At 44.1% G+C, this 25,897-nt stretch overlaps 1 protein-coding gene across 2 annotated transcripts in view; it reads right to left on the reverse strand.

The window, feature by feature from the left end:
* Nucleotides 1–25,081, reverse strand: part of MMS19 (MMS19 cytosolic iron-sulfur assembly component) — a 49,602-nt gene extending 24,521 nt beyond the window's left edge. The window contains exons 1-7 of one of the 2 annotated variants that reach the window (XM_075843046.1): nt 24,907–25,081; nt 15,603–15,651; nt 6,960–7,060; nt 5,078–5,163; nt 4,448–4,522; nt 4,239–4,308; nt 2,276–2,404 (exon numbers count right to left, since the gene is read on the reverse strand). In XM_075843046.1, coding sequence (XP_075699161.1) covers nt 2,276–2,404; nt 4,239–4,308; nt 4,448–4,522; nt 5,078–5,163; nt 6,960–7,060; nt 15,603–15,651; nt 24,907–24,994 — 598 coding nt within the window. In that variant the 5' untranslated portion in view covers nt 24,995–25,081. Of the gene's footprint in view, nt 1–2,275; nt 2,405–4,238; nt 4,309–4,447; nt 4,523–5,077; nt 5,164–6,959; nt 7,061–15,602; nt 15,652–16,058; nt 16,126–24,906 lie in introns of those variants that run through there. The other variant, XM_075843047.1, reaches the window with a different exon arrangement.
* Between the last annotated feature and the right edge of the window lie 816 nt (nt 25,082–25,897).

A 25,897-nucleotide genomic window follows, 5' to 3' on the forward strand; every position in this document is an offset into this window, starting at 1 on the left:
TTTAATTTCTGCCATTAACCCCTTAAAAGAAAAAAAGTGAGATCCCCCCTTTGAGAACGTCACAGGGATCTAGACAGCCCAAAGTCCATTAAAGGACCCCAGGGCTGCCTGGCCATATTTCCTGCAGTTAGGACATACTAAGATAGATATATATATATATATATATATACATTACAATTAAATAAAAAATACAACCTGCACAAAAAAATGTATAGCCTCATTATGATGATCGGTGTATAATGTAAAAAAAAAAAAAAAAAATTTAAAAAATGAAGCGGAACTGCTTTTTTTTTCCCAGCATTTTTGCCAAAATAAAAATTTATAGAAATGAAACAGTGTATACTTACCAAAATGTTTTACCTACATCAAGTACAACTCATGCCGCAAGAAACAAAGACTCATACAGTTATGTCATACAAAACATAAAAGTTATGACTGCCTGGATGCAAAGAGTAAAAATACCAAAATTGGCCTGGTCTTTAAGGGGTTAAGACCATAATAGGCCTGGTCGTTAGTGGATTAAGGAGATGAGATTGGAAGTGTGTATTTCACAGGTGCTTTGCCCATTAAATAAAGGCACACAAAACCTGGTTATTGACAAATCTGTTCTTCTTAAGAATGATTGGCTAGCGTGAACCATGTCAGTGGATCCCGCTGGAATTTGTGGGATCCGCTAACAATTATCTGATGTGTATGGTCAGCTTAAATAGGTGATCAGGTTTGGAAAGTACCCTGATGAGAAGATTATCCCGCTGCTTGTGCGCACAGTGATCAGCTGCAATCAGTATGGTCGGGTCGCCGGCAGCAAAGGTTAAATTCCTCTACAGCACCACCACAGGAGGAATGAAGCATTACATAATTCTTATTTAATTCAATGTATCGAATAAACGTGCTGGGTCCTCCAGAGAGAGGGAGAGATTCTATGTAGCTAATATTTGCTCTGGCTCATAGAGGAGAGTCCTGAATGGAGTACATCCCATCCATTAACTCCAATACAGCATTTCAAACCCCCTTTTTATCATATTGCTTTTAATATGATATTAACAAATTTTATTTATTTGTGTTCTCATGTTCTACTTTTTACTTTGTTCTTACTTTTACTTCTCTATGGGGGCTGCCATTTTTTTTTTTCATGTCTGTATGTGTCGATTAACGACACATAGAGAGATGCAATACGGCACATACAACCCCATAGAGAATGCGAACGGGAGCCGTTCCATTCTCTGAAGCGTACGCCGTCTGTGTGGGAACGGCGCATGCGCCGCTCCCACACAGACCAAAACGAAGCTCATTCGCAGAGCGAAATCCGGCTACATTTTCTTGTGGACCGGAAGCCGCTGCCGGACAGTAAAATGACGACTTCCGGCCGCGGCTTCTGGCCATATGTTCAAGAAAGCGAAGGCACAAGGAATAGGAGCGGAGGCGGCGGCAGGAGAAGGTAATTTATGTTTGTGTATGTGATGTGTTTTAATATGTTCGTGTTATACTGTCTGCTGAGCACTGTATCTAATCCTCCTACACTGTGCAGTCGCTCATAAGATGGCGGCACACAGTGTAGGAGGTTTGAAGACATTCAAACCCTTCCTTCTGCTGGTACTAGCCAGAAGAAGGGAGGGGGGATTGTGTGAGGACACTAGAGGAAAGTGTGTCCACACCAAATTTGCAGCATAAATCAATGAGGTTGCTTTACCACAGTGACCATGCTGCAATTTTGGGAACTGCTCCCTCTAGTGGCCAGCACATAGGAAATATTATAAATTAGATTCTAATTTATAACATTTCTGACTTGTGAAAAAATTTAAAAAATTTAAACAATGTGTAATCACTTAAATACTAATTGTTTAACTGAAAAAAAAAAGAACAACTTTCTAGTGACACATTCCCTTTAGGCTATGTTCACACGGAGTATTTTGCCGAGGTTTTTTGACGCGGAAACCGCGTCACAAAACTCGTCAAAAACGGCCCGAAAATGCCTCCCATTGATTTCAATTGGAGGCGTCGGCGTCTTTTTCCCGCGAGCAGTAAAACTGCCTCGCGGGAAAAAGAGGCGACATGCCCTATCTTCGGGCGTTTCCGCCTCTGACCTCCCATTGACTTCAATGGGAGGCAGAGAAAGCATATTTCGTGGTGTTTTATGCCCGCGGCGCTCAATGGCACTCTGCGAAAATCGGCGTGCAGGGAGAGGAAAATCTGCCTCAAACTTCCAAACGGAATAAAGTGGTGCGTTGTATCATCTTCATGGAAAGTCCCATAACCATACTAGAGGTTATCTTACCAAGAGTATAGCTCTTTGTAATGATGTTCTGCACAATCTGGAAGGCCACCAGAAGGTTCCTTGGATCCTTTTCTCCATCCATGACTTGAATAAACCCAAATGTGAAATCTGCTCCAAGACTCTTTAGCTCTACGGTGAGATATTTAAATGGTTTAGATTGTTATAATATATATATATATATATATAAACAGGTATAATGGGATGCAATGTCAACATAGAGTGACAACAATCTATGTAGCTCTTGACTCGAGATGACCATAAATCTGAGCTAGCTGCCAGGGACAGTATAACATTTTGCTGATTCGCAATTCGGTCTATTAGACGGAAGAACAATCTGTTGAAAAAAACAGTAGTAGATTCTAATCTGAAGTTTGTTACAAACTGCAGATTTGCAACCAATTATATATTTCAAAATAGCACCCACGAAGGCATTTCAATTTTGCATCTGATATTTGCATGGCTGTCTAGGTGTGTTCTGCTATTGCGCTAAAATACCGTCCTAAAACTGATGCATTTGATGGCAGGTTGCAATCTCACTTCAAAGGCCAGTTAAAGGGGTTTTCCAGCTTTTCCTCAGGATAGGTCATCAATGTGTGATCTTTGGGGGTCTCATCCCCACTGATCAACAGAAAGGAGGGAGCCACAATGCTTTATTGCAGCACCGTCACAGACATGGTCATCCATGAAAGTGTCTGGTGTTGCAGGTCAGCACCATTTAAAGAGGCTCTGTCACCACATTATAAGTGCCCTGTCTCCTACATAAGGAGATGGGCGCTGTAATGTAGGTGACAGTAATGCTTTTTATTTAAAAAAAACTATCTTTTTTCACAACGTTAGGAGCGATTTTGGTTTATGCTAATGAGCTTTCTTAATGCCCAAGTGGGCGTACTTTTACTTTCGACCAAGTGGGCGTTGTACAGAGGAGTGCATGACGCTGACCAATCGGCATCATGCACTCCTCTCCATTCATTTACACTGCACTAGCGATATAGTTATATCACTATGTGCAGCTACATACACAAACCCTAACATTACTAGTGTCCTGATAATGAATACACATGATCATCCAGCCTAGACGTCATGTGTACTCAGAATCCTGACACTTCTGAATCTTTTCCGTGAGATTTACAGCAACGGATACGAAATCTCGTTTACCTCGTAATCTCGCGAGATTTCGTATCCGTTGCTGGAATCTCACAAAAAAGATTCAGAAGTGTCAGGATTCTGAGTACACATGACGTCCAGGCTGGATTTCATGTGTATTCATTATCAGGACACTGTAGTAATGTTAGGGCTTGTGTATGAGGCTGCACATAGTGATATAACTATATCGCTAGTGCAGTGTAAATGAATGGAAAGGAGTGCATGATGCCGATTGGTCAGCGTCATGCACTCCTCTGTACAACGCCCACTTGGTCGAAAGTAAAAGTACGTCCACTTGGGCATTAAGAAAGCTAATTAGCATAAACCAAAATCGCTCCTAACGTTGTGAAAAAAGATCGGTTTTTTAAATAAAAAGCATTAGTCACCTACATTACAGCGCCCATCTCCTTATGTAGGAGACAGGGCACTTATAATGTGGTGACAGAGCCTCTTTAAGTGAATAGGGCACAGCTGTAGTATCAGACTCAGCCATACACATGGACGGTGTTGTAGTCAGTACTACAGTGCATGGATCTACATGTTTGCCATTAAGTGTGACATCGTGTGGTCATGACTCTGCAGTAGACTGCACATTTGCAAGAAAAAAAGCCCAAGAAAAGGCAGCCTGGCCCACCAGTGAGGCTTTAGTTGGAGCTGCAACCAAGTAAATAATGTGTGCACAGCCTTCCATTGTATTTGTAATACAAGAGTATCAGTATTTTTTCTTGAGAAATCAATCACTGTCATAGAATAACTTTGACACAAATAAATTTGTAACTGGTCTGCAGGTTAAATAACGTATGGATTTCTATGTTAATACCTTGTTCACGGTTGTTCATAAAATTGGTGATGATCATATAGACGGTATAACGGTCAAGCTGCATTAGAGACTGAAAAACAAGAAAAGAAACAAGAAGCCGATCGCTCTCAAGTAAAACATCGCACAACTTAATAATGGAAGAGCAATATATATATATAATTTTTATTTTTTTTTTTTATTTTATTTTTTTTAAAATTTATTTTATTTACCTGAACGTGAACCTCTTGGAATATGGATTTTAGCATGGACACTGCTAGGCCAGGAGGGAAGACCACGGACATACTCTACCAAACAAAACACGTGATTAGGTGGCATATATCAGTTTTAGCATAAAGAATGTGAGTGTTGTTAATTAAACCATCAGGACAACCTCAGGTGGGATCAATGGGATTTTCTGCGAATACACATTGATGGCATATCCTTAGGCTATGTGATCGGTGCGGGTCTGATCACCACCGATCACAACACTGGAGCACCAGGCCCGTTCAATGTTTTTCCAGGCAAAGCTGTGCATGCATACGTGCAGCTATACCTGGTTCTGCGGCTCAGTCCGTTAAATTGTACCTAAGGATAGGCCATCAATGTGATTATGTTTTGGGGACAGAGGTAATTGCTGCGTGTGGGGGAGGCAGGGAAGCAGCAACCTCTCAGATCTTATCTGACTCAGAGCAGTGGCCGTCATATCTCCAGCTCCCCCTGGCTGTTACCCTGATGGTTCAGATCGATTAATAGAGATTTCTATATGCAGGTGAAGGGATACTGATGTCTAACAATCATTACATTTAAAGGGCTAATTGCTTTGCTGGCATAGAAAGAAGATGGCATACAAGCAGACTTACCAGTGCCTTGAGTCCGTGGAGGACATGTGGGGTAATGACGTGGTGGTCCTTCAATCTGTTTTCATAAAACACAACTAGGACCTTCACTAATAAAAAGATAATATATAAAAATCATCAATAATTGAGTCGTACTCAAGCATTACAGCTCCCATAATAATCTTGAACGGCAAATATTCCAAATCAGGCCGCAAAATAAAAGCAGGGGAAGATGAGGCAGATCTACCGTTCAAGTCTAGAAAAACAGATGAGAACCCTTGTGGGAGAAGTTTATTAACAACTACAGATGTTAAGAACATCTTCAGACCATTTTATATTTTAGGATGTGTTATATCTACAATATTCTATATAACCTAGAAGAAAAAGATGCCGAGAAACGAGAAAGTATGCAAAAATAGAAAAATACTTTATTGAAATAACATAATGACATACAATAAATAAAAGAATCCATAGACCGACGATTGGCCATGCGTCTCACAAGTAAATAATGAAAAATTTGTGCCGATGGCACACCTATCAATGGACGTATATGTAATGTAAGGTGGTAATAAGGTAAGTTTATGAAGTGCATATAAACAACAAGAAAAGGTAAGGTGATAACACACAAAAAAGTATTAAAGTAAACTACAGGGATGCAACATTCCCATGATAGATTCAGGAGTAGAGAGCACAGCAAACGTCCGCCCCAACGCGCGTTTCTGCGCTAATGCCTTCGTCTGGGGGTGGTATATCTACAATATTGCATGGAGGTGCCACTCACTTTAACCTATTGGCGACACCCGACGTACAGTTACGTCAGATGTGCGCTACTTCAAGATAAGCTACCCCTGCTGAGCCGGCACCATACATGGCGGGTGACGGCTGTTTTAGCAACTGTTAAATCAATCAGCACTTCTCCCCATTCATTTAGTCAGCGCATAATGACACTGCGTTATTCACTATGTGCTGTCATATACTGACATATTAACGTTACTGAAGTGTTTAGACAGTGAATAGACATTCCTTCCAGCCAGGACGTGATGTCTAGTCACAATCCCTGCACTTCGTTAACGTTTGTTTGGTACTTACAGCAGAGCAAAGCGTAATCTCGCTGTAACCTGTCATTTACAGCGAGATCTCGCGAGATTACACTTACTCTGCTGTAAGTCCCACAGAAACGTAACCAAAGTATCGGGATTGTGAATAGACATCGTATCCTGGCTGGAAGGAATGTCTATTCACTGTCTAAACACTTCAGTAATGTTAATATGTCAGTATAAGACAGCACATAGTGATCTAGCAGTCTAAATGAATGGAGAGAAGTGCATGACGCTGATTGGTCACTGATTGGTCAGCGTCATACACTCCTCTGTACAACGCCCACTTGGTCTAAAGTAAAAATACGCCCACTTGGGCATTAAGAAACTCATTAGCATAAAGCTAAAATCGCTCCTAACGTGGTAAAAATAGATTGTTTTTCTAAATAAAAAGCACTGCTGTCCCCTACATTATAGCGCCCATCTCCTTATGTAGGAGACAGGGCACTTATAATGTGGTGACAGAGCCTCTTTAAGACTACTGCTGCGTTTAAGTTTATTCATTTCATATTCAGCTTTTTTTTTTACACATTTTTGCTGCGCTCGCTTAGGGCTTCATGTGCTATTGTTCTGATGCCAACGCACAATGAGCAGAATTCATACCAGCAGGACCAGTACACCGATTAAAAACATCTGGACGTGCCCATTAACAGACAATTACAAAGGAACATAATGGCTTTTAAATCAATCCAAACATCTGTTGTAACGCAGAGGAATCATCCCAGCAAATTACAATGTGTCCTGATGGAGGTCTAGAACGAGAGAGATGCTCTGGAGGGCTCCTGTGGGATGAAGAGGTCTCACCGTACCTTCTTTTTCTTTCAGGTTGGCATAACACTGCAACAAGACCTGTGAAAGGAGCTGTACTCCTCGCCCTCTGGTTCTGGGTTCAGGGTTTGCCAGACAGGACCTGAGTGTAAATTGAAAAAAATAAAAACAACGTAAGCAATGAGCTCTGCGTTTCCAAAAGCAGCGAATGTCAGTGGTAACCTAAGAGGGTCCAACTATGAGCTACTTCCCTACAACGACGAGTTGTTGCCCGGGGTAAGAACCTGTTCACATCTGCATTGGTATTCCCATTCTGCTCTGTCAGAAGAGCGGAACAAAGAAAATACTGGTAGCGCCGATTCCGTTGTACGACGACCACCACCCAAAGCCAATGGAATCCATTGCTTTTAAAGGTTTCCATTGGGTTTCCATCTGGGTGTCAATGGTTTTAGCAGAAACAATAGCGCAGCGTGCTTCTGGCATTTTCGGCTGGATCTGCAACAGAGGTCCCTAAAGGATGTCTCCAAGGCAGATGTGAACGGGAACTTAGGCTGCTAAAACCACCAGCGATCAGCTTTTATCTCATGCAGCTCCTGCACAAAGTAGCAACACAAACCGCTGGAAGTTATTACGTGACCGTGTGATATACGGTTGTACAAGTCCACTACAGCTCCTTGTAGCAGCCCTCCAATGCTTGCTAATAGAAAGGGGTCCTAAGACTATTAGGGCACATGGACAACCCTTATAAAAAGGATCGCCAGTCAAAAAGATGTGCCCGGAAAACCCAATTTCCATGATATTGGTTTACAAAAACATTTGCTAGTCTTGCAGCCTGTTTGTCACATCAAGATCACATCCAGCCGCCTACATGTCACTCCAGGCGCACGACAACCCCTCTACCTGACCATCGGAGGAGTCAGAGCACGCCCTGCTCACAGAGCGGAGCTGCAATGCTAAAATGTACTAAAGGTTTTCCTTTGAAATAGTACTAATTGGAGAATTCCTTTTAAAAGTCAACATTTACTGGACCGCAGTACCGCAAAAAAACGATAGTTCAGTGCGTCATGAGCGACCCGGTTCATAAATATAATGCGAGAAATACTGTGACGCGTACACAGAACAGTAGGAGAGGGAGCAGGACGAGATCACGCTGCAAAACAATGCAGTTTTATATGCCGCTCACGGTAGGGCTGGGCGATCACCTAAATCAAAATCACCTCGATTACGATTAATAAATGATTATTTAGGCCACACCCCAAATTTGCATACCACACCCCTTATTTGCATGCTATGCCATTGAATTAATATTTATCTCCTGAGCCTGCTGTATACAATATACTCCCTGACACTGCGTCCATAGATGCCTCCACACAGTATAATGCGCCCATAACTGCCCTCCATAGTAAAATGCCTCCCATAACTGCCCTCTACACATAATAATGCTCCTATAGCTGCCCTCCACACAGTATAATGCCCCCTATATCTTCCCTCCCCACAGTATAATGCCCCCACAGTATACTGCCCCAATATAGTATAATGCCCCTATATCTGCCCTCCACACAGTATAATGCCCATGATAGCTACCTCTGCACAGTATAATGCCCCCTATAGCTTCCCTCCACACAGTATAATGCCCCCTATAGCTGCTCTCCACACAGTATAATGCCCCCTATATCTGCCCTCCACACAGTATAATGCCCCCTATATATTCCCTCCTCACAGTATAATGCCCCATATAGCTTCCCTCCACACAGTATAATGCCCCCACAGTATACTGCCCCAATATAGTATAATGCCCCCTATATCTGCCCTCCCCACAGTATAATGCCCCTAATAGCTGCCATCCACACAGTATAATGCCCCCTATAGCTTCCCTCCCCACAGTATAATGCCCCTGATAGCTGCCTCTGCACAGTATAATGCCCCCTATATCTGCCCTCCACACAGTATAATGCCCCCTATAGCTGCCTCTGCACAGTATAATGCCCCCTATATCTGCCCTCCACACCGTATAATGCCCCCTATAGCTGCCTCTGAACAGTATAATGCCTCCTATATCTGCCCTCCACACAGTATAATGCCCCCTATAGCTTCCCCCCACAGTATAATGCCCCCTATAGCTGCCCTCCACAGTATAATGCCCCCTATAGCTGCCCTCCACACAGTATAATGCCCCCTATAGCTGCCCTCCACACAGTATAATGCCCCCTATAGCTGCCCTCCACACAGTATAATGCCCCCTATATCTGCCCTCCACAGTATAATGCCCCATATAGCTTCCCTCCACACAGTATAACGCCCCCACAGTATACTGCCCCAATATAGTATAATGCCCCCTATATCTGCCCTCCACACAGTATAATGCCCCCTATATCTGCCCTCCACACAGTATAATGCCCCCATATAGTATAATGCCTCCTATATCTGCCCTCCACACAGTATAATGCCCATGATAGCTACCTCTGCACAGTATAATGCCCCCTATAGCTGCCCTCCACACAGTATAACGCCCCCTATATCTGCCCTCCACACAGTATAATGCCCCCTATATCTTCCCTCCACACAGTATAATTCCCCCTATATCTGCCCTCTACACAGTATAATGCCCCCTATATCTTCCCTCCACACAGTATAATGCCCCCTATATCTGCCCTCCACACAGTATAATGCCCGATAGCTGCCTCTGCACAGTATAATGCCCCCTATATCTGCCCTCCACACAGTATAATGCCCCCTATATCTGCTCTCCACACAGTATAATGCCCCCTATAGCTTCCCTTCCCATAGTATAATGCCCCTGATAGCTGCCTCTGCACAGTATAATGCCCCCTATATCTGCCCTCCACACAGTATAATGCCCCCTATAGCTGCCCTCCCCACAGTATAATGCCCCCTATAGCTGCCCTCCCCACAGTATAATGCCCCTGATAGCTGCCTCTGCACAGTATAATGCTCCCTATATCTGCCCTCCACACAGTATAATGCCCCCTATAGCTGCCCTCCCCACAGTATAATGCCCCTAATAGCTGCCTCTGCACAGTATAATGCCCCCTATAGCTTCCCTTCCCATAGTATAATGCCCCTGATAGCTGCCTCTGCACAGTATAATGCCCCCTATAGCTTCCCTTCCCATAGTATAATGCCCCTGATAGCTGCCTCTGCACAGTATAATGCCCCCTATATCTGCCCTCCACACAGTATAATGCCCCCTATATCTGCTCTCCACACCGTATAATGCCCCCTATAGCTTCCCTTCCAATAGTATAATGCCCCTGATAGCTGCCTCTGCACAGTATAATGCCCCCTATATCTGCCCTCCACACAGTATAATGCCCCCTATAGCTGCCCTCCCCACAGTATAATGCCCCTAATAGCTGCCTCTGCACAGTATAATGCCCCCTATATCTGCCCTCCACACAGTATAATGCCCCCTATATCTGCTCTCCACACCGTATAATGCCCCCTATAGCTTCCCTTCCAATAGTATAATGCCCCTGATAGCTGCCTCTGCACAGTATAATGCCCCCTATATCTGCCCTCCACACAGTATAATGCCCCCTATAGCTGCCCTCCCCACAGTATAATGCCCCTAATAGCTGCCTCTGCACAGTATAATGCCCCCTATATCTGCCCTCCACACAGTATAATGCCCCCTATATCTGCTCTCCACACCGTATAATGCCCCCTATAGCTTCCCTTCCAATAGTATAATGCCCCTGATAGCTGCCTCTGCACAGTATAATGCCCCCTATATCTGCCCTCCACACAGTATAATGCCCCCTATAGCTGCCCTCCCCACAGTATAATGCCCCTGATAGCTGCCTCTGCACAGTATAATGCACCCTATAGCTTCCCTTCCCATAGTATAATGCCCCTGATAGCTGCCTCTGCACAGTATAATGCCCCCTATATCTGCCCTCCACACAGTATAATGCCCCCTATAGCTGCCCTCCCCACAGTATAATGCCCCTAATAGCTGCCTCTGCACAGTATAATGCACCCTATAGCTTCCCTTCCCATAGTATAATGCCCCTGATAGCTGCCTCTGCACAGTATAATGCCCCCTATATCTGCCCTCCACACAGTATAATGCCCCCTATAGCTGCCCTCCCCACAGTATAATGCCCCCTATAGCTGCCCTCCCCACAGTATAATGCCCCTGATAGCTGCCTCTGCACAGTATAATGCCCCCTATATCTGCCCTCCACACAGTATAATGCCCCCTATAGCTGCCCTCCCCACAGTATAATGCCCCTAATAGCTGCCTCTGCACAGTATAATGCCCCCTATAGCTTCCCTTCCCATAGTATAATGCCCCTGATAGCTGCCTCTGCACAGTATAATGCCCCCTATAGCTTCCCTTCCCATAGTATAATGCCCCTGATAGCTGCCTCTGCACAGTATAATGCCCCCTATATCTGCCCTCCACACAGTATAATGCCCCCTATATCTGCTCTCCACACCGTATAATGCCCCCTATAGCTTCCCTTCCAATAGTATAATGCCCCTGATAGCTGCCTCTGCACAGTATAATGCCCCCTATATCTGCCCTCCACACAGTATAATGCCCCCTATAGCTGCCCTCCCCACAGTATAATGCCCCTAATAGCTGCCTCTGCACAGTATAATGCACCCTATAGCTTCCCTTCCCATAGTATAATGCCCCTGATAGCTGCCTCTGCACAGTATAATGCCCCCTATATCTGCCCTCCACACAGTATAATGCCCCCTATAGCTGCCCTCCCCACAGTATAATGCCCCTAATAGCTGCCTCTGCACAGTATAATGCACCCTATAGCTTCCCTTCCCATAGTATAATGCCCCTGATAGCTGCCTCTGCACAGTATAATGCCCCCTATATCTGCCCTCCACACAGTATAATGCCCCCTATAGCTGCCCTCCCCACAGTATAATGCCCCCTATAGCTGCCCTCCCCACAGTATAATGCCCCTGATAGCTGCCTCTGCACAGTATAATGCCCCCTATATCTGCCCTCCACACAGTATAATGCCCCCTATAGCTGCCCTCCCCACAGTATAATGCCCCTAATAGCTGCCTCTGCACAGTATAATGCCCCCTATAGCTTCCCTTCCCATAGTATAATGCCCCTGATAGCTGCCTCTGCACAGTATAATGCCCCCTATAGCTTCCCTTCCCATAGTATAATGCCCCTGATAGCTGCCTCTGCACAGTATAATGCCCCCTATATCTGCCCTCCACACAGTATAATGCCCCCTATATCTGCTCTCCACACCGTATAATGCCCCCTATAGCTTCCCTTCCAATAGTATAATGCCCCTGATAGCTGCCTCTGCACAGTATAATGCCCCCTATATCTGCCCTCCACACAGTATAATGCCCCCTATAGCTGCCCTCCCCACAGTATAATGCAACTAATAGCTGCCTCTGCACAGTATAATGCACCCTATAGCTTCCCTTCCCATAGTATAATGCCCCTGATAGCTGCCTCTGCACAGTATAATGCCCCCTATATCTGCCCTCCACACAGTATAATGCCCCCTATAGCTGCCCTCCCCACAGTATAATGCCCCTAATAGCTGCCTCTGCACAGTATAATGCACCCTATAGCTTCCCTTCCCATAGTATAATGCCCCTGATAGCTGCCTCTGCACAGTATAATGCCCCCTATATCTGCCCTCCACACAGTATAATGCCCCCTATAGCTGCCCTCCCCACAGTATAATGCCCCCTATAGCTGCCCTCCCCACAGTATAATGCCCCTGATAGCTGCCTCTGCACAGTATAATGCCCCCTATATCTGCCCTCCACACAGTATAATGCCCCCTATAGCTGCCCTCCCCACAGTATAATGCCCCTAATAGCTGCCTCTGCACAGTATAATGCCCCCTATAGCTTCCCTTCCCATAGTATAATGCCCCTGATAGCTGCCTCTGCACAGTATAATGCCCCCTATAGCTTCCCTTCCCATAGTATAATGCCCCTGATAGCTGCCTCTGCACAGTATAATGCCCCCTATATCTGCCCTCCACACAGTATAATGCCCCCTATATCTGCTCTCCACACCGTATAATGCCCCCTATAGCTTCCCTTCCAATAGTATAATGCCCCTGATAGCTGCCTCTGCACAGTATAATGCCCCCTATATCTGCCCTCCACACAGTATAATGCCCCCTATAGCTGCCCTCCCCACAGTATAATGCCCCTAATAGCTGCCTCTGCACAGTATAATGCCCCCTATAGCTTCCCTTCCCATAGTATAATGCCCCTGATAGCTGCCTCTGCACAGTATAATGCCCCCTATATCTGCCCTCCACACAGTATAATGCCCCCTATATCTGCTCTCCACACCGTATAATGCCCCCTATAGCTTCCCTTCCCATAGTATAATGCCCCTGATAGCTGCCTCTGCACAGTATAATGCCCCCTATATCTGCCCTCCACACAGTATAATGCCCCCTATGGCTGCCCTCCCCACAGTATAATGCCCCTAATAGCTGCCTCTGCACAGTATAATGCACCCTATAGCTTCCCTTCCCATAGTAGAATGCCCCCTATATCTGCCCTCCACACAGTATAATGCCCCCTATATCTGCCCTCCCCACAGTATAATGCCCCTAATAGCTGCCTCTGCACAGTATAATGCACCCTATAGCTTCCCTTCCCATAGTATAATGCCCCTGATAGCTGCCTCTGCACAGTATAATGCCCCCTATATCTGCCCTCCACACAGTATAATGCCCCCTATATCTGCTCTCCACACCGTATAATGCCCCCTATAGCTTCCCTTCCAATAGTATAATGCCCCTGATAGCTGCCTCTGCACAGTATAATGCCCCCTATATCTGCCCTCCACACAGTATAATGCCCCCTATAGCTGCCCTCCCCACAGTATAATGCCCCTAATAGCTGCCTCTGCACAGTATAATGCACCCTATAGCTTCCCTTCCCATAGTATAATGCCCCTGATAGCTGCCTCTGCACAGTATAATGCCCCCTATATCTGCCCTCCACACAGTATAATGCCCCCTATAGCTGCCCTCCCCACAGTATAATGCCCCTAATAGCTGCCTCTGCACAGTATAATGCACCCTATAGCTTCCCTTCCCATAGTATAATGCCCCTGATAGCTGCCTCTGCACAGTATAATGCCCCCTATATCTGCCCTCCACACAGTATAATGCCCCCTATAGCTGCCCTCCCCACAGTATAATGCCCCCTATAGCTGCCCTCCCCACAGTATAATGCCCCTGATAGCTGCCTCTGCACAGTATAATGCCCCCTATATCTGCCCTCCACACAGTATAATGCCCCCTATAGCTGCCCTCCCCACAGTATAATGCCCCTAATAGCTGCCTCTGCACAGTATAATGCCCCCTATAGCTTCCCTTCCCATAGTATAATGCCCCTGATAGCTGCCTCTGCACAGTATAATGCCCCCTATAGCTTCCCTTCCCATAGTATAATGCCCCTGATAGCTGCCTCTGCACAGTATAATGCCCCCTATATCTGCCCTCCACACAGTATAATGCCCCCTATATCTGCTCTCCACACCGTATAATGCCCCCTATAGCTTCCCTTCCAATAGTATAATGCCCCTGATAGCTGCCTCTGCACAGTATAATGCCCCCTATATCTGCCCTCCACACAGTATAATGCCCCCTATAGCTGCCCTCCCCACAGTATAATGCCCCTAATAGCTGCCTCTGCACAGTATAATGCCCCCTATAGCTTCCCTTCCCATAGTATAATGCCCCTGATAGCTGCCTCTGCACAGTATAATGCCCCCTATATCTGCCCTCCCCACAGTATAATGCCCCCTATAGCTTCCCTTCCCATAGTATAATGCCCCTGATAGCTGCCTCTGCACAGTATAATGCCCCCTATATCTGCCCTCCACACAGTATAATGCCCCCTATATCTGCTCTCCACACCGTATAATGCCCCCTATAGCTTCCCTTCCCATAGTATAATGCCCCTGATAGCTGCCTCTGCACAGTATAATGCCCCCTATATCTGCCCTCCACACAGTATAATGCCCCCTATGGCTGCCCTCCCCACAGTATAATGCCCCTAATAGCTGCCTCTGCACAGTATAATGCACCCTATAGCTTCCCTTCCCATAGTAGAATGCCCCCTATATCTGCCCTCCACACAGTATAATGCCCCCTATATCTGCCCTCCCCACAGTATAATGCCCCTAATAGCTGCCTCTGCACAGTATAATGCACCCTATAGCTTCCCTTCCCATAGTATAATGCCCCTGATAGCTGCCTCTGCACAGTATAATGCCCCCTATATCTGCCCTCCACACAGTATAATGCCCCCTATAGCTTCCCTCCCCACAGTATAATGCCCAAAGAAATTTAAAATAAATAAACATAATTGAAAAAAACTAAATGCACAAAGTGACATCGATTAATTGCACTGAATTTCCGTTTTGGTTATTTTTCGATGAATTGCCCAGCCCTAGTTCAGTCTGTGAAAAGATTGGTATTGACCTATATGGGCTCTGTAATGGCGGTCATTATAGGTTGACACCACTATACAGCATCTATTACACCAATGTAACACGGAGGCAGAAAAATAAAAGACAACACAGGGATTTTAAGCGGAATTTACAGATTTAATGACCAATACTTCATATCTGCCCCCATAAACCATTATCACAAAAGATATAAAATCATACCCATAGCATGCCTTACCCCAGAGCTTCCACCACCTGCAAGACCGTGAACACCCCATCCTTCACACCTGCAAGAAAAACAGACAGCAAAGTCAGGACTCCAGCGCGTAAAGAAACAATCATATAACTAAGCCCTGGACTACTACTCCCAGTGTGATACAAGTAACATATAGAGGTTGTAATACATTATATAACGGAAAGTTCTGCATTTTTCTGATATATTCCGTTACCTTTTCAAGATCTAGTTTGCTAAAAAATCTGCAAGACACTCGTTTTAATAACGCCTTTAGTGATTTGACCAGGTGTTGTATAAACCTCTGTGTCATGCTCCGCCCCCTCAGTCTCCGCACCAGACACAGCATTATAGCATTGCCTGGAGTGTTCCTTTAACAACCAGTATCCCCTAAATGAAGATCAGCATGCAGATGGGATCTGGGTAAATTTACCCTTTAATGGCCAGCCATAGGTTACTCACCAAATACAGAAGTGGACCCAATCAGAGTAGCGGTGCATGAATACAGATCCATAATATGTCACCTGTAGCAATGTATGGGCCAGTCCTGGACTTCCAGATGCCAAAATTGTGGGACGTTCCACCACATGCACTATTACAAAGTTATACGTAGGCACATATGGCTCTCCGAGGGCTGCCGTTCAAACCTCGCCATGTGCACGAGGCCTATAGAAGGTTTTACGCTCCTGTTTTTGCCAAAAAACGGACTAAAAATGCAGCCACGATTGCAATCTTAAGCTGGCCAGACATTTTAGATAGCGGTCGACGTAACGCTCGTTCGGCTGACAGCTATTCCTCACGACAGCCCCATACGTACGCACGCTCAACTCGCAAGATCCTACCAGCTTAACTAATAACAGACAAAAGGATCGGCATGTTGAAATTCAACATTACCGACCCTCCTCTCGTCAGACATCTGCCGTCAGGTGAGTGTCGGGAGGCCGCCATACAAGTTAGATGGTCGTCTGGTCTCACTTAAATCGGCGGGTTCGGCTGACATACATCCAATGTCTAGGGCCAGTCTTAGGCTATGTTCACACGCTTAACCAAAAGCGTCTGAAAATATGGAGCGGTTTTCAAAGATAAACCGCTCCTGATTTTCAGATGTTTTTTAAGCCACTTGCGATTTTCGCGGCTTTTTTACGGCTGTTTTCAATATAGAGTCTACGAAAAACGGCTCCAAAAACGTCCCAAGAAGGGACCTGCACTTCTTTTTCGCGGACGTTTTTTTTACGCGGCCGTTTGTGTGGGAACAAAACGTCGTTTTTCCCATTGAAATCAATGGGCAGATGTTTTGGGGGCGTTCTGCTTCCAATTTTTCGCCCGTTTTCGGCCCGAAAAACGGCCGAAAATAAGCCATGTGAACATACCCTTAACGTGTAGATGTCAAACGCAATACACTACAGCTGCTCGTCTCAAAGGCAACAGTGCCTGAAAGTCTATTCAAGAAAATACAAACCCCTTTCCAATATATAGAACAGATATTGTACACATCAATATCATATTACAGTAAAATTCCTTTAAACCGGCATTACCAGGACCTAAAAGGTGCCGGATTATCAGATGGTCAGAGCAAAGACAATCTCATTCTCACACACAACAAAATCCGCAACTATAATGTTATATTTCAGTCAGAGAAACCTCCTCATTGCCCCTTCCACATACTGGAAACTTATGCCGGACTATCAGACTTTCTGGTTTGTCTCATGAAGACAACCCCGGTCCATATATGTCCTTTTAGGTCATATAGGTGTCAGAGGGGGGGGGGGGGGGGGAGTCACCGTCTCAGACCTGCGGTGCACCAATTATTGCAAAACTACAACTCCTAACATACCCCGATAGCGGACATGTCTGTTAGGGTATGTTCACACGCACTGTTTTCAGACGTAATTTGGGCGTTTTACGCCTGGAATTACGCCTGAAAAAACGGCTCCATTACGCCTACAAACATCTGCCTATTGCTTGCAATGGCTTTTACGGTGTTCTGTTCCCACGAGTTGTAATTTTACGCATCACTGTCAAAATACGGCGCGTAAAAAGACGCCTGTCGAAAAGAAGTACATATCACTTCTTGGGACGTTTTTGGAGCCGTTTTTCATTGACTCCATTGAAAAACAACTCCAATAACGGCCGTAAAATACGTGAGTTGCTACAAAAACGTCTGAAAATCAGGAGCGGTTTTCGCCTGAAAACAGCTCCGTATTTTCAGACGTTCTTGGTCACTGCGTGTGAACATGCCCTTAAGACATGCTGGCAGTTGTAGTTGTGGAGTCCTACAGGATGGAGCCCATTGTCCTATACATTACGGTCGGTGGCATGGAGGGAGGATGCCTTTTCCATTCTGGTTGACAACCTCTATCCAGGCCCTTCACCGCAATTATAAAACAGTAAACCAAAAACTTTATTTTCTTAAAAAAAAAAAAAAACAACAACGGAGGACATTTGTCAAAAAAGGTACAAAGGAAAAGTGGAGTAGTTGCCCATGGCAACCAATCCGGTTACTGCTTTCATCAACCAATCAGGTTTTTGTTTTCATTTTTCAGAAGGCTCCTGAAAAATAAAAGGTGGAATCTGATTGGTTGCCATGGGTAACTACTCTACTGCTTTGCACCAGTTTTGATATATCTCCCCCATTGTTTTTTTTTTTACTTTATAAATTACATCTTGTACCCCTATAAGCAATGTACAGTAATTAGCTCTATTACGTAGGTTAGGCTGGAAATGCAAATCGTGAGAGCAACGTGCAGCCGCCTTTTCATTAACAATTAGCAGATTGTGTTCCTGCGCTCAGCGCGCCGCCGCTCATAGACCGCCGCGGTGTGGGTTACCTTTTGTACTAGCACATTAGCTGTTTGCACAAAGGAGCCAGACAGATGGAGGATACCGGCTCCATTATGTCTCATCCACCTGGGATGTCACGCGTGAGACACAGGCCAATAAATACGTCTATAGGAGCCAATTACAAACAGGCGCCATTTTGTGACCTTATTCAATACACGTTGACAATAGTACAATTTATAAGGAACCAGCGAGATCGCCATTTTCATAGGCTGCATTCTCAATGATACGACAATAAGGCTACCCGCACACGTTGCGTAATTTGATGCAGAAAATCCAGGTCATTCTGCAGATAAAATCCGCACTTAAAATTGCGTTTTTTGAATGAGTTTTTACATTTTGATAAACTCGTCATATACATTATATATATTATTCAGCGTTTACTTATTTTTTGGGGGGTTTTGTCACTTTTTTGCCCCGATTTTCCAAATGGTGTCAAAACCACACACACAAAAGAAAAACCCCAAAAAAACGGACATTGTTGCCAACAGCAACCACTCACATCTTTCATTTTTTCCAGAGTAGTTTAATAATTAAAGCCGAGCAGTGATTGGTTGCTATGGGCAACAGGGCCACGTTGCTAAGAATCGTTGGTCTTATTTACTAAACCTGTCTGGCCCTGTTGCTCTTAGCAACCAATCAGAGCTCAACTTTCATTTCTTTGGTTCTGTTCACACTGGCGTCATGGTTTTTGTTTTTACAGGATCTATGACGGATTCGTCATGGTTGCTTTAGAGAACAAGGACAGTTTTTCTGTTAAACTTATGATAAATGTGGTTCAAAATTGGGGTAAATTAACTCAAATCGGTGTGATTCATAAAGAATAGTGCAAAATTAGGCAGTGTAAAGATAGAAGTGATGTGAGAACTTTCTTGCCGCAGGTTTGTTTTTTTACATCTGGTGTGAAAATGAAAATATCGACTGCCGTTGCGATCATTTATATGTTCATTCATACACTGTGCATGTTGTCAGTAGCACATTGTGTTTACACGGGGAGATGCGCAAATTCGCAACACTAAATTACCTGCAGTTTAGATGCAATGGGGAAAATCCGCAACAAATTCATGCTCATGCCGCAATCGAATTGACATTGCGCAGACTTAAAAAATTTTGTGTCTAAAATTTTCGTAGCATGTGGATGAGATGTGTTAAGTCTCTGCTACTGTAATCCGCTGTAAATTTTACCTGCGCAAATCCACACGTAAAAATCAGCAGCATTTCCGTCCTGTGCGGATTAAGGCCTCGTTCCATGTCAAATCAACATGTGTTTGTCAGGGCATGTTGGGAGTTGTAATTTCCAGACTGTTGGAGAGTTACAGGTTGTAGGCCTTGTTAGGGAATTGCGCAACTAGCAATTCCATAATATTCTCATGATCCACAATCTTTAACCCTTTAGTGACCACTAATACACCTTTTTACGTCGGTCACTAATGGGCTTTAGGCTAGGCTGACGCCTTTTCACGTCTGATGACAGCTGAGCTCCTGCTCCAACGCCCGGGATCGAAGTTTACTTCAATCGCGGCCGTTTAACCCGTTAAATGCCGCCGTCAATAGCGACCGCGGCATTTAACTTTGTTTACAGAGGGAGTGCGCTCCCTCTGTCACCCATCGGCGGCCCGCGAATGAAATCGCGGGTCTCCGATGGGGTGTCATGGCAGCCGGGGGCTTGATAAAAGCCCCCAGGTCTGCCCTGAACATATTCCTGTTAGGACGCGCCGGAGGCACGTCCTAACAGATTGCCTGTCAGATTTACACTGACAGGCAATAATGCTCTGGTATACGAAGTATACCAGAGCATTATAGCAGCGATCGGAACATCGCACAGTAAAGTCCCCTAGTGGGACTAATAAAATAAGTCATCAAAGTGAAAGATTATGAATAAAAAGTACAGTAAAAAAAAAAAAAAAAACATTTTTTTCCATAAAAAGTGGTTTTATTTAGTAAAAGTGTAAAAAAAAAAAAAAAAGTACACATATGTGGTATCGCCGCGACCGTAATGACTCCATTAATAAAGTTAATATGTAATTTAAACCGCAAAGTGAACACCGTAAAAAAAAAAACGCAAAAAACCATGGCGAAATTGCAATTTTTTTCCATTGCCCCCCAAAAAAGTCATAATAAAAATGAATCAATAAGTCCCATGCACCCCAAAACAGTACAATTCAAAACTACGTCTTGTCCCTCAGAAAACAAGCCCAAAAAATCACTACATTGATGGAAAAATAAAAAAATTACGGCTCTTGGAAAGCGACGATGCAAAAACAAATAATTTTAGTTCAAAAGTGTTTTTATTGTGCAAAAGTCGTAAAACATAAAAAAACCTCCACATATGTGGTATCGCCGTGATCGTACCGACCCATAGAATAAAGGTAACGTGTTATTTACGTCGCATAGTGAACGGCGTCAATTTAAAAACGCATAGAACAATGGTGGAATTTCAGTTTTTTTGTTATAATCCCCCCCACAAAGGTTAATAAAAGTTAATATAAAAATTATATGTACCCAAAAATGGTGCCATTAAAAAGCACAACTAATCCCGCAAAAAACAAGTCCTCATACAGCTATGTAGACGAAAAAATAAAAACGTTATAGCTCTTTGAATGCGACTATAGAAAAACGAATAAAATAGCTTGGTCATTAAGGCCTAAAATGGGCTGGTCACTAAGGGGTTAAATCCAGAACCTAAGCAAACATTGCAATCTGCAAAACAAAGCTCTTCTGCGATGACATCATTTAGCAGGGACATATTTTATCGATGTTCTGAAACGCTGGAATAAAATAAAAAATTAATCCCCTTCTAGTCAAACTGCCTTATAAATATGGTAATTACATACTTGTGATATGATCCTCAAATAGCAGATTGTATGACTTCCCACACGCACGGAGCCGACACGTGACACTATGACCAGCGGATTACTTCTCGCGGAGCCAGATGTGACTTGTATCTTTACTTTGTAGCCGTAGATAAACCCGTATTAAAAAACGGCATAACCGGCCTGCGCACATTTTATCAAAGTAACTGGTTCACGCGTCGCTGCAATCATCTCAGATTGCGATTACTGGACTGGAAGACTTCAGATATAGTCCGTAAATGGGACAATGCAGCCCAGTACGTACACAGCAATTTTACGTAGGGACAGTTCACACGTTGCGTAAATACTGCAGATTTTCCGCAACGGAATTCGTTGCGGAAAATCCCCAGCAAATACAGTAGCAGCAGAGCAAATCTCGTCTACACGCTTCGTATATACGGAAAAAAACGCTCAGAAATGGACATGCGGTGCAGAATTTTAATCCGCAGCAGGTCAATTATAATTGAGTATACGCTGTTTATGGCAGGTTTTCTCCATTGAATTCAATGGGGAGGTAAAACCCGCAACAAATAGCAGCTGTTGCTTTTTTAATTTTTTTATTATTGATTTTTTTTGCGGCGGATTCGCAGCGATTTCTCCGCAAAAAACGCAACCCTGAAAAAAAAAATTCTTATATCTCAGGCTGTAGTGGCGGTCAGATGAGATGAAACATCATCCCAGGAGGCCGGCCTGGATGACGTCAGAAGGCCGGCCTTCTAGGATGACGTTTCATCCCATGTGACCGCCGCTGCAGCCAATCACGGGCTGTAGCAGCAGTCACATGAGATGGAACGTCATCCCAGAAGGCCGGCTTCAGGCCGGTTATGCTGCAGTTTTCTGCAGAAGACATTCCGGGCGAAAAACTGCACCACAGTGCACCCCGTGTGAACTCCGCCTTATACTAAGAAAAATTAAAGGAGTCTTCCCCACCATAACTATGTATGGCATGTCAATCTATTATGTTTAGTGGATCTGACGGTTATGGAAACATCTAATAATGGGGGACCAGACAATAGTTCTCGGGATCAGTGTGGTCCCAATGGTTGAACCCCAACGATCAGAGGCCTCTGGGCTGGGGCTTGCACTGTAAACTTGGCATATGTCTTCAGCTTAAAGGAGAACTCTAACTAAAGCACATTTATTTTCACATAGGCTGTTATACAGTGGAGGGCGAGCAGGACACTTTCATTCAGCCACACAAAAGACTGAACCATAAGAATGCAAGCAAAGCCGCTAAACACACGTTAGTCCAATAGAAGGCGCCACTTATCTCTGGAGGAAACCGTATCGGACAAGTTAGAATCACACATTCAGGCTGTCCCTGTACACAGATTGTCGGCAGATCCCAAAGAAATTGGAGAGATCCAATGACCCAGATTGTACGGTAGTAACTCTGTGCCGTGTATGGCGCCATCATACAATACCATATTACAGGAGTGTTCTACTATCATTAACAAACGTTTGTCTCCTTACATACCGACCATTGCTCAGGCTAAAGGGAGCAAACGAGCGCCGATTGACACGTCATCATCATCATCGATCAGCACTCGTCACCAGCTGTAAATCTGCCCTTGTAAAGCCCCCTGAAGAGGGAATACCTCTGTGATAGGCGTCCAATGGAGCAAAGCCTGAACCTAGAAGTCAGTGCTTTGTGTTCCTAATTACAGACTATTGTTATTTCAGTTGTGCAGGAAGTAGATTGTCACTTGTGCAAGTGAATTACACAGCGTAGTCACGCAGGAAACCCAAGACCACCACACAGAGTAAATACACTGCAGCGATCACTGATCTGATCTCAGGGACTTCTGTATACCGTGACTGCCATAAAATGGGACCAAGCGCATAATGCCCCTTCCCATTATCTAATCACAGCTTTAAATATCTCTGCTTGCTATCAGTGAAAGAAAAAAAAAAATCCTCATTTACAGTTACATGAACCCTAAGTGTATGTGCACACAAACTATTTTCAGGCGGAATGGAGGGGTTTTACGCCTTGAATTACGCCTGAAAAGACGGCTCCAATACGTCGGCAAACATCTGCCCATTGCCTGCAATGGGTCTTACGATGTTCTGTGCAGACGAGCTGCCATTTTACGCGTCGCTGTCAAAACACGGCGCGTGAAACGACGGCTCGTCACAAGAAGTGCAGGACACTTCTTGGGACGTTTTTGGAGCCGTTTTCTCATAGACTCCAAAGAAAACAGCTCCATATTGTTAGACGTTTTTTGTTAAGCGTGTGAACATAGCCTTATACCGATCACATCCAAGTTCATGTACACCAATACTGGTCACATTTACGTTCATGGACCCGAATACCCATCACCTTATTTTTTTTTACTAATACAATTTATTATGATGTTTAATGCAATTTTGTAATTGGTTTTTATTTTTTTTAAAAATAATTTCCTTTTTGGAGACACAGTTTCTATGTATCCTGGATATATAGAAGCCGTATCTTGCGCTGAAACCAAAATCTGTGAGGTCAGGGGGACTGATGGCTTCGGTGACAGGGGGTCCTGCGCGTCTCTGACAGTTTATAACTTAGATGTGATCGATAACAGTTGGATCCTGCGTGTCTGACCCGCTGTCACCGAAGTCGTCAGTGCCTCTGACCTCAGATTTTGGTTTCAGCAAAATATACAGCTTCTATGTATCCAGGATACATAGAAGCTGTATCTCAAAAAGTAAAAGCTTTTTTTTTTTTTTCAATAAAAACCAGTTCCAAGGTTGCATTAAACACCATAATACATTATGTTAAAAAAAAAAAAAGTCTACAAAGGTTTACATAGCCTTTAAACTTTTATTTCTCCCCCACACTAACTTTATAAGTGGTTTACTCTTTCCAAAATGTCCCGTTTCTCGTCATGCGACGCCTGACAATTTCCTTTAGCTTCTAGGGACGTGCCGTATACCAGTCGCAACAGCTAGGAGCCGATAGTCCTAGCCTAGTATATGGCGCGTCACTAGTGATGTTGCGCGGTCCACGCTGTTCTCTCTATGTACGTAGTTGATGCAGCAGCGCTTGCTCTTGTGGGGAGATACACAGGTATGACAGGGAGGAGCCTAATGCATGATGCATAGTGTCCAAGGAATCCTGGGAAACGTAGTCTGAGCAGGAAGCGAGGTAAACAAACACGTCACCCGCCCGCCAGACATTTATTTTTTTATAGGAATATGGTCAACTAGCTGTCTATAGCGCAGGAAATAAATTTTGTATTTGCTTTAAAGGGGGGGGGGGTCCCAGAAATCAATGTTTCCATTCGCTGACAGCAAGCAGAAAACTTGAACATGATTAAGAATTGACACAAAGTATATTAGAAAGTTGCAGAACTTTTTGCTTCACCAAAGGTTACACTTTATTGACATAAAACCTCTGTATAACGATGTTCAAAATGGACATGCCCTTTAAGTCGTAAATAAACAGCATAAAGTTTGCAGCGGGCATGCTCACCAGCTGTAATGAGGGCATACGAGGGCTATGGAGTTTCCTCAGGACAATGTGCATGTAAATAATGAGGCAGTCACATGTCTTCATCCATGCACAGACCTGCAGGCTCATGTCACACCTCCCCTCCTCCCACCTCACCCATGAGGACTGTACAATGTGCTTCCTATCCTACCTGCCGCCACCTCCGCTGTCTTACTGTCCTGCTGTCCTGACACGAACTCTTCCACCAGCCCCCATAGCGAGTCCTGCGCCTCAGCCATCACACTGCTGCCAGATACCGGGGGCAGAAGGCAGCCGCAAAACTGCGCCTGCGCAAAACCCACACTTCGCCACGCATCACGTGATAGAATACGCCGCGATATATTTTACTAGAGAATGAAATGGAACGTCAGCTTTCTGTCTCTATTCTAGCAACTCCGGCCTCCAGCACAATGGTACTACGACAGGCTACAGAAATATGGCCGCCCATGAGTATTTTATCAGACGCAATTGCAGACGTATAATAAAGTACTATTGAAAGTTCTTGTAAATAAAGTTGTTTTTTTCACGTGATGTAATGTTCAAAAAGGTAAACTTTATTTATTGTTCGTTTATTAACCCCCTATTGACCAGAAAGTTTTTGCTACTGGTTACATTTGTTAATTTGTATGGTCATTAATATATATTTGTAATTTTTTTTATTCTAGCAATGTTGAAAAAAAATGTTTTTCTTTAATATTACAAGAAGTCCTAATTTGTGGTTGTCAATTTGTAACTGGGAGTTATTTTGGGTCATGTAGTCTTTGCAGACAAATTGGGAACGCATTTAAAAAAAAAATGACAGAGTTGTCGGAAGCAGATGGAAATTATAGTACGCACCTATCATTGACGTACTGCTGTCTTATCCAGCTTTCCAAGGCTCCTGAAAAATCTGCCAAATTATCCAGCTATACAGACGCTTGCAAATATGACTTCATAAACAGGCTGATTTGTTTCTTCAGGACCCTGGAAAAGCAAGGCTGCAATTCCTATGGGAACTATAATGCTGTCACCCAGCTCTCCCAGAAACAGATATAAATTATAAAGGTCCGAATTTAAAAAAGAATTCATGTTCACAAGTTGCTGTGTATATATATATATATATATATATATATATATATATATATATATATATATATATACAC

The sequence above is a fragment of the Rhinoderma darwinii genome, chromosome 11 (genome assembly GCF_050947455.1).
Source record: "Rhinoderma darwinii isolate aRhiDar2 chromosome 11, aRhiDar2.hap1, whole genome shotgun sequence".
In the NCBI taxonomy this organism is placed as follows: Eukaryota; Metazoa; Chordata; class Amphibia; order Anura; family Rhinodermatidae; genus Rhinoderma; species Rhinoderma darwinii.